The 15182-nt window shown below is 37.2% G+C and overlaps 1 protein-coding gene across 1 annotated transcript in view; it reads left to right on the plus strand.

The window, feature by feature from the left end:
• LOC133633780 (lysophosphatidic acid receptor 2-like) overlaps positions 1 to 15182 on the plus strand; it is a 55934-nt gene that overhangs the window by 30240 nt on the left and 10512 nt on the right. The window contains exon 4 of the mRNA XM_062026463.1: positions 7067 to 7561. Within this exon, the coding sequence (XP_061882447.1) occupies positions 7067 to 7561 (495 nt within the window). The remainder of the gene's footprint in view (positions 1 to 7066; positions 7562 to 15182) is intronic.

The following is a 15182-nucleotide window of genomic DNA, read 5'->3' on the forward strand; positions in this document are numbered from 1 at the left end:
GGCAAGCATCGGCTAGGCGTAGTAAGTAGTCCTTGTGTTGCTGTAAGTATTGTACTTAGCCGCTAATACACCGATCGATCCCACCTACAACGTTCTTCTTTGCAGCCTCCATTGTTCATTAAACAAATTGCAAAAGATTCACCAACACAGATGTCCAGAATACTGTGGAATTTTGTCGAAGAAAACAAGAGGTTTCTGTATCGGGTTCGACGGGGTCCAACCACTTCCGTGGATTCTGTGACGTCACGCGCATAAATCATATCCAAAGGAGTTTTTCAACCGGAAGTGTGGCGGGAATTTTAAAATTGCACTTTATAAGTTAACACGGCCGTATTGGCATGTGTTTCAATGTTAAGATTTCATCATTGATATATAAACTATCAGACTGCGTGGTCGGTAGTAGTGGGTTTCAGTAGGCCTTTAAAGTGCTGGAGTACTTGGGTAAATATCAGGTCTGAATATACATACGATTGGTAATAAAACACATTTTGATGCATTATTTTATCAGTTAGAGTTCGGGTAACTAATTTTATAAAATGTTTTCAATTAGAATAACTGACGTACAGTAATAAGATCAAATGAGCATTCATAGTAGGAGTGTCCTGATACAACCTTTTCACTTCCAATACAATACCGATACCGATATAAACCCGATACGATATCAGCACAAATCTTGCATTATTTTGTATTCTGGTATTTTAGAAAGGGTTTGATCAAGTATTTTTTAAAGTTTTTTTTTAGCCTTTATTTAACCAGGTAAAAATCACATTGAGATCAGAGATCTCTTTTCCAAGCGAGACCTGGTAAAAGACTAACTTTATGACAGATTGTTGCTGTCGAAGAAGAATGATCATTTGTTTCTGTCGATACCAGTGGTCACAATAATTCATTAAAATAAGGTCATGACTCACAGTAAAATTTTGAAATTATTCAATTAAGGACACTTCTTGCATATGTCTAGCTTGTGTGGTAGCTGTTGTGTAGCTCCGAGCTCCTAGTAGCCTACCATGTTTACCTTTTGTAAACGACTTGACTAAAACACAAGAAAAGATTAACTTTGTGTGCCTATTGGAGAATATTTCAATGTTAACTGTTTGTCCAGCTTTGTAAGATCGCTTGTACCAGAGATTTTACATGCAAGCCGATATCGTATATACAATTTATCGATATATATTTGCAAAATATAACAACGTTTTCCAGTTTGAACTTTAAGTATCTTGACTTTGCAGTCTATTCAATTGAAATGATTTGCAAATCATTGTATTCTGTTCTTATTTACGTGCCAAATTCACTGGTTTTGGACTCTGTAAGTGAACTGTTGTCATTGTGTGGAGAAGAGACATTTATTTGGGAAAAATCATGAGTCCGGTAGCGCTAATTTATCCCCAACACACCACACCGCCCCGTTCTAAACTCAACAATGCCGAGAGGGTCAATTGAAACAGCGACTAAACTACGAAGCTAAAACTAGCAAAAACAATCCATACACCCGCAACACATCTCATCTACTTGTGTAGTTGTGAACGACATCATCGATGTTAAATTAATCTAGAAACAATGGTCGCAACTTGAGAGGCTCACACTTTTTTTTTTACAGCCTCAATTTACCTCTTTATTCGTCAAGCTGAGAACAACAGCACAGCACAGCACACTTCCCCCTCCACAATAATAGTGCGGTGCGCCACATCTGATGTGACTGTTCTAACCAAATAAACCAAGGCTCGGTTGGTAGAGTGGCCGTGCCAGCAACTTTACGGTTCCAGGTTCGATCCCCGTTTCTGCCATCCTAGGCAGTGCCCTTGGGCAAGATACTTTACCCACCTGCTCCCAGTACCACCTACGCTGTTTTAAATGTAACTTAGATATTGGGTTTCACTATGTAAAGGGCTTTGAGTCACTAGAGAAAAGCGCTATATAAATATAATTCACACAAAAAAATCACTAAACCTAAAATACTGGTCAAAAATGTCCAAAGATGTGACACCAATACTTGTGAGTATTTTTGCATTTAATTAACAAACATTTTATTAAATTGTATTTTACTCAAAAAGCACACACTCAATGGTGATAAAATAAGTGTAAAAGGTAACACTAAATTAAAAACAAAATGTAAAAACTGAATTTTTTTTTTTTTTAATTGCTATTGTTGTTGCTATTATTTTTATTTTACTTGTTGTGGTTTATTCATTACTAACTTATATCAGGGTTTATTTAAACTATATTTAAAGTTGATTTTGGTGTCACAATAAATACTCATGTTTTCAAATTCATGATTAGTTGTGTAATTAATTGTGATTACAATATCTATCAAAGTAATTGTGATTATTATTTTTGCCAGCCTAAGTAGAAGCTTCATCTGAATGTTCTGGACTCCTGTGTACATGCCGTGAGCAGAGTTGTATTGTCCTTTAAAGGGTAACTGCACTTTTTGGGGGGATTTTGCCTATCGTTCACAATCATTATGAGAGATAAGAAGCCAAAAGTTATTTTTTTTTTTTTTCGCTTACTAACATAAAAATCGTCTCGTCCTAGGTGGCTAGCAATGCAGCTAATGGGAGCAATCAATTCTACCTTAAATCACTTTAAAAATGCATTAAAAAACCGTCAACAATACTTCATTTACATCCCGTAACCCGTATAATAACAAAGCTGTAGCGACATTCTAATTGTAAGAGCGAACACTGAATAACTATTTTTCTATAGCGTACTAACACATCAACATGCTTCAGTATTAGTGGTAAAAGCTAGCCACAGCAAGAGATAAGCTAGCTTCTACGTCAGCACAAAACACGTTTGAGTTTGTAATGCACAACAGTGCGAAAAGACACCAATATGTACTGACTAAAAACATGAATAATCATGATACAGTATCTGTATTATCTCTATTGTCGCAGTATTTTTTAAATGTGCTCAACATTTTAAAAATGTACTTACCGTATTTCCTTGAATTGCCGCCGGGTATATAGTATGCGCCTGCCTAGAATTATCGCCGGGTCAAACTCGTTTCGCAAAATAATTAGCGCATGCTAAGCATTACCGCCGGGTTAGAATTACCGCCGAGTCAAACTCATTTCGCAAAATATTATTTTTATCAGCGCATGTCTAGAATTACCGCCGGGTCAAACTCGTTTCGCAAAATAATTAGCATATGCCTAGAATTTCCGCCGGGTCAAACTCGTCATGTCACGAGTGACACTTCACTTGTCATCATTTTCAAAATGGAGGAGGCTGATTTCAGTAATTTAAAATTGCATAAAGGGAGAAGATAAAGAGCTATTCAGTAGGATTTAAGGTCCAAGCTATTGAATATGCTAAAAAGAACAGTAAGCAGCTATGTTTTATTAATATACCGTAGCTGCGTGTGTCAAATATGAGTCATTAAATGACAAGGTGGCACCTGATGGCCATAAGACGTAACTACACGTTTTGTCCATATTGATAAAAATAGTTTTCATTTATGAGATCAAAATAATAATCAAGATTTTTTTTAATCAATATTGAAATTACAATTATTGATTGTAGGGAAAACAGAGTTAGGGTGGGGTGTGAACAGGACTCCATTATGTACTTTGTAATGTCTAAGATATTATAGATAAATAGATACATGTTATTCATACATTTAAAGACAAATATTTGTTCTTTTGTTCATTAACAGTATCACTGTGTCATCTTTTTCTCATAACATGATTATCTCTATTGTTACATTTTGGTAGATTTTTTTTTTTGGTTATGTACATTTATATGTACATGCACATGCTATATCGGGACGGACCCATTAAAAGTTTGAGCAAAAATATGTCGTATATGAATTAACTATACACAATAAAACATGAACAAAATGCTATGTCACATAAATGTAACTCTGTGACATGGAAAAAACCTACAAGTAATGTAAAAAAAAACATGGTGTTTACTTTTTGATATCAAAATATGACACAAAGCAGTTTGGCTAATCAAAATAAAGTCTAATAAACAAGCTTTGGTCTTCTCTAACATACGAGGGCGCTAGTGAACCTTCTTGCGACTACTCGGCTGCAGAAGAAGTGACAACAAGCAGAAACAGTTAGCAGCGATCGTTTATTTTTTCCTCTCGCTTGCACTTTGAACATGGAGGATTACATATTTAAAATAAAACCGTTTTCTAAACTGGACTTTCAATCGAAGCAGGATGTAATAATTAAAGGAATATCTCCATCGAGACAGAGAGACTTAAAACTGAAGAAAGATAAGGAAGACTTCTATAAACAAGTTATCGATGCTTTTGTTCAGAAGGAGCTGCGCATGGACTTCATTTATAAGTAAAGGTAAGACCATAATAATGTTTTTTTTATTAAATGTGCTTTTCATGATGGTATCCTTACATCACACTCAAATTTATAAGCGCAGGCCTAAATTTACTGCATGCCTTAATTTACCGCATGCCTTTGGTAAGCGCCAGAGTGAGGAGGGGGTGTGGGGGGTGTGGGGGGGGTTCTAAAATAATTAGCGCATGCTTACATTTACCGCATGCCTTTGGTAAGCGCTGGAGTGAGAAGAGGTTTTAAATTAATTACCGCCCCGGCGCTAATTCAAGGAAATACGGTATACTGAAATCTTTTGACCAAGTTTTATTAAAAAAAAAACCCACAAACAGCACATTCAAAATTATTTCCTTTGTAGAAGAAACATTGTAGATAAGAACACTGTTTCATGGATTTCAAGTAGACATTGAATGTGCATATGAAAGCAACACAATCACACTAGATTCATAAACAAAGTAACATGGCAGAAACAAAACAACATAAATAAATACAAATAAATGTGAAAATTGTGCGACAAAACACCCTATGGACATAAGAGATCCACAGTTAAAACAATTGTAAGAATTTTGCAAGGTGGCACCTGATGGCCATAAGACGTAACTACACGTTTTGTCCATATAGATAAAAATAGTATTCATTTATGAGATCAAAATAATAATCAAGATTTTTTTAATCAATATTGAAATTACAATTACTGATTGTAGGGAAAACAGAGTTAGGGTGGGGTGTGAACAGGACTCCATTATGTACTTTGTAACGTCTAAGATATTATAGATAAATAGATACATGTTATTCATACATTTAAAGACAAATATTTGTTCTTTTGTTCATTAACAGTATCACTGTGTCATCTTTTTCTCATAACATGATTATCTCTATTGTTACATTTTGGTAGATTTTTTTTTTTGGTTATGTACATTTATATGTACATGCACATGCTATATCGGGACGGACCCATTAAAAGTCTGAGCAAAAATATGTCGTATATGAATTAACTATACACAATAAAACATGAACAAAATGCTATGTCACATGAATGTAACTCTGTGACATGGAAAAAACCTACAAGTAATGTAAAAAAAAAACATGGTGTTTACTTTTTGATATCAAAATACGACACTAAGCAGTTTGGCTAATCAAAATAAAGTCTAATAAACAAGCTTTGGTCTTCTCTAACATACAAAGTGGTTCAGTACAACAGTTTGGCCAACAAAAATAAACTGGAGTGATACCTCTCACATTGAATACACAATCTTTACAGCCTGCGTTCAATTCGATGAGATGTCAAAACATTATACTGTAGCTAGTATTGATGTTATTTGAACACTGATACAGTTTGCAGTTAGATAAAGGATGAGTGAACATCTCGATAAACAAACAAAAGACTTTATAAAGAAGTTGTGGCAACGTTCCCTACACATCGCCTGCTGCATGTTTTCTTACGTCACTAACTGTCACAGCAGCTGATGGATGCTGTATTGAGAAATTGAAAGCAACATCAAATAGTTTTCTCCTATGCTGTATACTTTTAATGTGAGACAAATGAGTCTGTCTCCAATATTGTCCACACCTGTCGCCATCTAAATACAGCAGTGCACTTTTAAACGCACGCCAAGACGCCACAGAATTAAAGCGAGGGAAAAAAGTATGTGTAGTTGTGTTCCACCATGTGTTTTCAAGCCAAACGGCGCTAGTGCGCATGCAACAGCGCTGCTGTGACTCCTTTTTCAGGAAGTAAGCAGTGTTGCCTAAAATGCATTAATAAATTAGGGTTTTTCAGTATTTAAAAATTCTAATTTGGTATTACTGTTGTGAATTTTACTGCGGTTTATAATGATAAACCGCATTATAAACCGGTATTTACCGTTACATTCCTAATCATGATCAATATTATAGGGGACTCACTCAATGAGCAGTTGTCCGTTTGATCAAGCTGGCCGGAGACGCTTCCAATTGATTTGGGCACTCCATTAATTCGGCATATCCTGGCTTCAATTTTCCAGATTTGCAGTGTGACCATGTCGCACTATGTCGGTGTCCGTCTGCTCCAACGTTTAAGCCTCTTCTTCGCGTTCGCTTCTGTACGCAGCAGTTCATCCTCTGCATATGTAGTTAAAAAAAAAAAAATAAGGTGGTGAATTTGTCCAAAAATAGTTGTCTTCGTTGTCTGTTACCAAGTCTGCCATGATTAGAAAACAAAACACACTCGTGTTTGATTCTGGCAATAGGATTATATTTGTTGCAGGAAGTCGGAAGTGCGCTGCTATGAAAACGGAAATAAATGCGCCGAAGAATGAGTTCCCGGCTGTGCATAAAATGACCAAAAATCAAATCTAGCAATGATTAAAATGATCAAAATACGGTAAATATTGTCCATATTATATATTGTTATGATTGTGTCTGTTACTACTACGTATACAAAACGTTGATGAAGTTTCCTTTGAAGGCTTTGAAGCCGCATCTTCCAAGCCTTTTAATCATCTTTAAAATCCTAATTAAAAAAAAGACGTATTTTCTTGTCTCTCATATTGATTGTAAACGATAGGCAAAATTAAAAAAAAAAAAATCCATCTGTCATGTCTTTCATAATGATTGTGAACGATAGGCAAAATTCCAAAAAAAAAGTGCACTTTCCCTTTAAGGGGCCCGTCCTAGCCTCTAGTGTTGAGAGTTGATAAACCACGCTTGTTTCTCTTAAGGATGTAAGCATGACGCACAATACCTCTTAACAATGTGTAATTCGCGCTGGCCTCCCCCCATGCCAGGTATCTCCTACCTCCACTTGATGTTCCACACGGGTCCGTGGACCATCAAACTGTCCAAGCACCAGTGGTTCGTGCGTCAGGCTCTCATCGACACCAGCCTGACCGCCTCCGTCCTCAACCTCCTGGCGGTGGCGTTGGAGCGCCACCAGACCATCTTCCAGATGCAGCTCCACAGCAAAATGAGCACACGGCGCGTTTTCGTCCTCATGCTCTTAATTTGGCTGGTCGCCATCATCATGGGCCTGGTGCCCACCATGGGCTGGCACTGTCTGTGCGACCTGGAGAACTGCTCCACCATGGCGCCGCTCTACAGCCGCAGCTACCTGGTGTTCTGGGCAGTCCTCAACCTCCTCACCTTCTCCGTCATGGTGGGCGTCTACACCCGCATCTTTTTGTACGTGCGGCACAAGAGTGAGCAGATGTCACGGCACACCACACAAATAAGACAACGTGAGACCGTGTTGAAACTGATGAAGACCGTCTCCATGATCTTGGGTGAGGTGACACATCCTAACACAACCTAATGCATTGCCTGACTTAGCTTGTCTCAGCACGTCTGCGCTTGTTTACGCACACACACTCTTTCCCTCCGTTTCCCAGCAGCTCTTCTTGTTTTTTATTCAACTATCTCCCAGTCCTGCTACTTGCACCATGCCTGAGCCTCCCCTTTGCCTTCGCATTGCTTTTCCAACATGACAATAAATTCTTCAAGTTTTTTAAAAGTCCTACACGTTCTCCCCCTGTCGCTTAGCAGCGAGCGCTCGTCACCTCTGGCATGTGAGGGAGGCCAGGAAAACCCTGGCGTGCCCTGACAAGGAACTGCATACTTCAGTCACTATGACACAGAGAATAGCATGTGTGTGTGTGGGAGCGTGTGTGTGTTGTTTGTGCAAGCATGCGCGTCTCTGGACCGTCTCAAGAGTCGTGACACCGTTTCTGTTAGGATTGCTTTCGTGCGACGTGCCAGCCGGCGTCACGTCCGCCCGTAGCGTGCACAAATTATTATTGATGCAGCGAAAAAATTCCTGAGCTGCCCAATCAGGTGTTATGATAATGAAATGTGATCATGCAGACTAAACTTTGTGCGTGCATGTGTGAGAGGAATTTTACAGTACATTCCCCTTCTCTCTTTAGCACCTCCTGCTTTTGACATTCTTCAGCACATCCTGTCTGTTTTCCCTTCTCTCACACCTGCAAAATGCACAAAGTTTCACATATTTGTATGTACAGTCGTATCTCAACTTACGAGCTTAATTGGTTCTGTGACGAAGCTCTTAACTCAAAACACTTGTATCTCAAATCAACGTTGCCCATTATATTGAATTGAAATCAATTTAATCGGTGTCTGCAGCACAATTTCAACTTGTAACATAAACAAGAAAAACAACATTCTAAATAACAAATATTGTACTGCAAACAACAGTATTTTTATGAAGTAATGTAATAATGTGAAGAATGTTTCTTGGAGAGTGGACTTCTATGGCAGGGGCAGTGTTTCCCATAAAATGCCAAGATACCTGTGGCGGTGGGGGCGTGGCTATGGGCGTGGTCACCATGTCATCATCGAGTAATTTGCATAATTTACTGCAATGATTTGATTTTCTCTAAAAAGGCTCAAAAAATGTATACTTACTAATTTATAATAACAGTTTTGTTTTAAACGTCCATCCATCCATTTTACAATATAATTACAACACTTTATGTACATATTTATATACAGATTTGAACAATAAGTTATTCATTGAAATATATTTATTAATTGTGGTTCTTACAAAAAATATAACTTATAAAATATAAAAGCTAAAATGTCTCAAAGTTCTGCCCCTTTAATTAGTGCATACTAAATAATTTAACTTTAGCCTACTACTACAACCATATTATTTACCAGCAACATAAAGTGCAACAGAGGCAGAGGTGTCCTGCCACAGTCAGTAACAAATAAACAGAAAACAGTAGTGGTGGTAGATAGACACAGAGCTTCATCAAACATCTGATCCACTGAACAAAGAGCTCCAAAAATCTTGAACTTTAGACTGCCATCAGTTTTACTCTCTACACTTAACCATGTGTTTCCTACTGCCTACAGACTTTGCACTCTTTGTTATATACACATATTGTGTTTCTAATATAAATACATTTAATAAATTCAAATACAAATAAGGCAACAAGAGAAGTATCCTACACTTCTCTTTTGTAAAGTAAATCTGAACAGCCGATGTGGGCATTTACATCAACAATATGATTTGCCTGAGAAGCTGGAGAGGACAAAAAAAAATAAAAAAAATTTGTATTTTTTATTTTTATTTTTAAATTTTTTTTAAATTTGTGGCGGACGTAATTCTTTCGTGGCGGGCCACCTCAAATAAATGAATGTGTGGAAAACCCTGAGGGGTTCCTAACCTTTTAGACCTCGGGGCCTATATTTCTACTACAGAGAGCCTGCGGCCTACTAAAATATTAACACTGAATTACCCCAAAAGGGACAAGCGGCAGAAAATGGATGGATGGATAGTAAGGGTGTAACGGTACACAAAAATTTCGGTTCGGTACGTACCTCAGTTTAGAGGTCACGGTTCGGTTCATTTTCGGTACAGTAAGAAAACAACAAAATATAAATTTTTTGGTCATTTATTTACCAAATTTCTAAACAATGGCTTTATCCTTTTAACATTGGGAACACTATAATAATTCTGCCCAAAAATAGAAATAGCTCTGTGTGTAAAGGATGTGAGCCACCACTAGGCTGATCAGTGCAACAGCAGGCAGTCATGAATGCTAAGCATAACAATAACATTCATATACACACAGGGTCCATTGCCAGGGTTCATGTGGTCAACATATATAAAATAAAAACTAAATAAGATAAGGCTCAGAATGGTTTCTTAAAACCTTTCTACATATAAAGTGCTTTTTTTTTTATTGATTGAGACTTTTATTAGTAGATTGCACAGTACAGTACATATTCCGTACAATTGACCACTAAATGGTAACACCCGAATAAGTTTTTCAACTTGTTTAAGTCCGGGTCCACGTTAATCAACATTAAACTGTCTCAAGTCGTTGCTCAGATTAAATAAAATGACAAAACTTTTCTTCTACATATGAAAAGTGCAACATTAAACAGTTTCAAGTCAACTCAGCCTCAGATTAACTTTTGTCGTAGGTTAGATATAATTTTTTAATAAGATCAAAATCAAGAGTAAGATTACCGTATTTTTCGGACTATAAATCGCAGTTTTTTTCATAGTTTGGCCGGGGGTGCGAATTATACTCAGGAGCGACTTATGTGTGAAATTATTAACACATTGCCGTAAAATATCAAATAATATTATTTAGCTCATTCACGTAAGAGACTAGACGTATAAGATTTAATCGGATTTAGCAAATAGGAGTGGCAGATTGTTTGGTAAATGTATAGCATGTTCTATATGTTATAGTTATTTGAATGACTCTTACCATAATATGTTACGTTAACATACCAGGCACGTTCTCAGTTGGTTATTTATGCGTCATATAACGTACACTTATTCAGCCTGTTGCTCACTATTCTTTATTTATTTTAAATTGCCTTTCAAATGTCTATTCTTGGTGTGGGGTTTTAACAAATACATTTACCCAAAAAATGCGACTTATACTCCAGTGCGACTTATATATGTTTTTTTCCTTCTTTATTATGCATTTTCGGCAGGTGCGACTTATACTCCGGTGCGACTTATACTCCGAAAAATACGGTACTCATTCGGTGTTAATAGTGGAGTGGTCCCCAGACCCCTCTGTAGCGGAAAAGTTGGGCACCAAGGTCAAAAAGGTAAAGAACCCCTCCTATATACAAGCCTGCTGGGAACTGCAGATGGAAATTAGCCTTTGGTACATTAACATTTTATATGTTCATAAATGTGCATTGTCCCATGTACTACAGCAAATGGGGACGTTCTATCAGGAGTTGTAATATACATCCATAAACAAGCTATTGGTGTGTTTAGTGGGACAGACGAAGGTTAAGTCGGAGAAAATGCTGTAGTTTAAAAATTACTTCATGTTTCTGTGCGGCGCGGTAGCAAATGCGTCACGGACCGATACGGTGGTTGGAGACCACTGATGTAATTGATTACTGTTCCCATCGTTGCAACGCCGTTGCCTTTACTGAGAATGTGAAGTGGCTAGTTTCTACAATTTGGTTGGATGAAGTGCAAAGTGTCAGGTTTCAGCACACATCAACTGACTGGAGAAAGAGGATGTGGATGATGACTTTGTGGCAAATGCGATGATGATGATGATGATAATGATTGGCCGGGTAGGCGCATCCTGCCCTGCTTACGCTGTCTCACTGCACGCTCTGACTGACGCACAACAAGACCCGTGATAATCGCGACGAGTCAGAGCCAAGAAAATTGAAAAGTAGCGATCTCAAACTGCAAGTAGCGGCACTACTTTTCGCTCATTGAAATGAAAGGCAAGAATGTTTATGTAACATGCACGCTATGTCCAGGAAAACGTTTTTTTACCAATGTCCCACTCAGGTAACTCGAATCACCCCTCACATCCAAACATGCCAACATGACACTTGTTGCTGCTGCTAACCTACACCAAAGCTGAAATGCAGCCTTTTTTTTTTTTTGGATCACATTCATCACATTTTGGAATTTTAAATTAATCAAGATTTATCACAGGTGATAAATCACTTGCATACCGTATTTTCCGCAATATAAGGCGCACCGGATTATAAGGCGCACCTTCAATGAATGGCCTATTTTAAAACTTTGTTCATATATAAGGCGCACCGCATTATAAGGCGCATAGAATAGACGATGCAGTAGAGGCTGGGGTGACATTATGCATCCATTAAATCAGGGGTGTCCAAAGTGCGGCCCGGGGGCCATTTGCGGCCCGCAGCTCATTGTTTACCGGCCCGCCACACATTCTGGAAATAATATTGCAAAAATAAATAAAAAAAGTAGAATGAGGTGAAATCTAACTAGAAAAAGTTGCAATGTTGACACAAAGCTGCCATGCAGGCTGTTTTTTCTTCTTCTTTTGTCTATCTTTATTTTTCTTTTTTTGCCGTTGCTAAAAACCCCCCAAAAAAAACAATGTTATAATGAATTATTGACCTATTCAAGGCTCCAATTAGTTCAAATATTTCACTTTAAAATGTTTTATGTGGAAAATATTGCATATATTGTGTGGTTGCCATACAAAAACATCAACGTTTTCTTTGACAAAAGAGCATAAAACAAACAAAATAATAGTTCGAAGTTGATCTTGTAACTTAAGTGTTCAAAGTAAAAAAAAACTAATACAAATGTATCACTTTGAGTGGGGCACCTTTTAGATCCTAAATATATTTTATGGGGGGGGGGCGTGGCTATGGGCGTGGTCACCATGACATCATCGAGTAATTTGCATAATTTACTACGATGATATGATTTTCTCTAAAAAGGCTAAAAAAATTTATACTTACTAATTAATAACAGTTTTGTTTTAAACGTCCATCCATCCATCCATCCATTTTAAAATATAATTACAACACTTTATGTACATATTTATATACAGATTTGAACAATAAGTTATTCACTGAAATATATTTATTAATTGTGGTTCTTACAAAAAATATATCTTATAAAAATATAAATGCTAAAATGTCTCATAAAGCTCTGCCCCTTTAATTAGTGCATACTAAATAATTTAACTTTAGCCTACTACTACAACCATATTATTTACCAGCAACATAAAGTGAAACAGAGGCAAAGGTGTCCTGCCACAGTCAGTAAAAAATAAACAGAAAACAGTAGTGGTGGTAGATAGACACAAAGCTTCATCAAACATCTGATCCACTGAACAAAGAGCTCCAAAAATCTTGATCCTACACTTCTCTTTTGTAAAGTAAATCTGAACAGCCGATATGGGCACCTACATCAACTATATGGTTTGCCTGAGAAGCTGGACAGGACAAAAAAAAAAAAAAAAAAATTTAACATTTTTTTTTGTTTTTTTGTGGCGGCCTTAATTCTTTCGTGGCGGGCCACCACAAATAAATGAATGTGTGGGAAACACTGTAATTAATATCAATGGTGTCCTGCATTATTGATGTTTTTAAGGCTCTAATTACTTCACATCAAACATTGCTTTCTGAATGTTTTGGGTAGTGGGGGAAATACTGCACATTTCAGTTTTATTATAAAAAACAAAGTTGTCTTGACAATAAAGGCATAAAACCTTTTTGTTTTTTTTAATTTTATATCAACCTAAAGTTGTAGAGATTTACTGTAAGCGTTAAATTAAAAAAATTAAAAAATAATTTGACTTGTTTTTAACATTATAATGACTTAGACCCTTTATGGTCCCCGGGAGCCCTAAAGGTAAAAAAACCCCAAAATCCATATATTTTGTTATGATTTGAAAATGAAAATTATCAAAATGGCCCCCGCAGGCTTTAATTTTTCCGTGTGCGGCCCTCAGTGGAAAAAATTTGGACACCCCTGCATTAGATGGAGCTGCGCTAAAGGGAATGTCAACAAAACAGTCAGGTCAATCAAACTTTATTAATAGATTACAAACCAGCGTTCTGACAGCTCCGTTCACTCCCAAAATGAATAAACAGCTGTTGTATTATTTTCCCCGAGGTAAAGTCAGTGACGTAGTATTTCGTTTATCTTTTAAGAACAGCAAGGTATAACATGTAGTGCAACATTTATATCACATAGTGGAGGGGAACTTTTCCTCGATTCAATAAACACATAAAAAACAGTCTGATACTGTTAGGTAAATCAAACGTTGCGAGACCTGTTGTGGCTCAATATTGGTCCATATATAAGGCGCACCAGATTATAAGGCGCACTGTCAGCTTTTAAGAAAATTGGAGGTTTTTAGGTGCGCCTTATAGTGCGGAAAATACGGTAATTGAAATTCCCTCAAGAAAAGACCCCAATATTTTTACACCGATGCAATTTTATTGTCAGAATGTTCTCCAGGAACATTTTTAAACGTTTTACTTGAATGCTTGTCATTTAATTGCCAAAAATGTGCAAACATTTTTATGTAAAGTTCTTTTAAAGTATTAATGCTTTTGGACCTCAGTGCTGCATTTGACACTGTCGACCACTCAATACTTTTGGACAGGTTGGAAAACTGGGTGGGGATCTCAGGCACAGTTTTAAGCTGGTTCAAGTCATATCTACAAGATAGGAACTATTTTGTTTCCATTGGTGACTTTGTATCAGAACCAACCAACGTAACGTGTGGAGTCCCCCAAGGTTCAATCTTGGGGCCGACTTTATTTAACATCTATATGCTCCCACTAGGACAAATCATGCAAAATAATAACATTGACCATCATTGCTATGCCGATGACACCCAAATCTATGTAGCGCTATCACCAAATGACTATCGCCCCATAGATCTTCTGTGCCAGTGCATTGAGCAAGTCAAACACTGGATGTGCCAAAATTTCCTACAACTAAATGAAGATAAAACTGAGATAATTGTTTTTGGTGCTAAAAAAGAAAGGTTTAAAGTCATCCAACACCTTCAATCACTGTCCCTGAAAACCTCAAATAAAGCCAGAAATCTTGGGGTTATTTTAGATTCTGATTTACATTTCGACAGTCACATCAAATCAGTAACAAAATCGGCCTACTATCACCTCAAAAATGTAAAAAGACTTAGAGGGCTCATGTCAGCTCAAGACTTAGAAAAACTTGTACATGCCTTTATTACCAGTAGGCTAGACTATTGTAATGGTCTCCTTGCAGGTCTTCCCAAAAAAAACTGTCAGGCAGCTACAGCTTGTTCAGAACGCTGCTGCTAGAGTTCTAACAAAGACCAAAAAATGTGAGCACATTACACCAATTCTTAAATCCTTACATTGGCTCCCTGTACATCAGAGAATAGATTTCAAAATCCTCCTGCTCACATATAAATCACTACATGGTCTAGGGCCCAAGTATATCACTGATATGCTCCCACTATATAAGCCCTCTAGATCACTAAGATCTTCTGAGAGCAATCTGTTAGCGGTTCCAAGAGTAAACTCAAATCAAGGGAGATCATCATTCAGTCACTATGCAACACATAGCTGGAATAAACTTCCTGAAGATGTCAGACTCTCCCCAACTCT

The sequence above is a fragment of the Entelurus aequoreus genome, linkage group LG18 (genome assembly GCF_033978785.1).
Source record: "Entelurus aequoreus isolate RoL-2023_Sb linkage group LG18, RoL_Eaeq_v1.1, whole genome shotgun sequence".
In the NCBI taxonomy this organism is placed as follows: Eukaryota; Metazoa; Chordata; class Actinopteri; order Syngnathiformes; family Syngnathidae; genus Entelurus; species Entelurus aequoreus.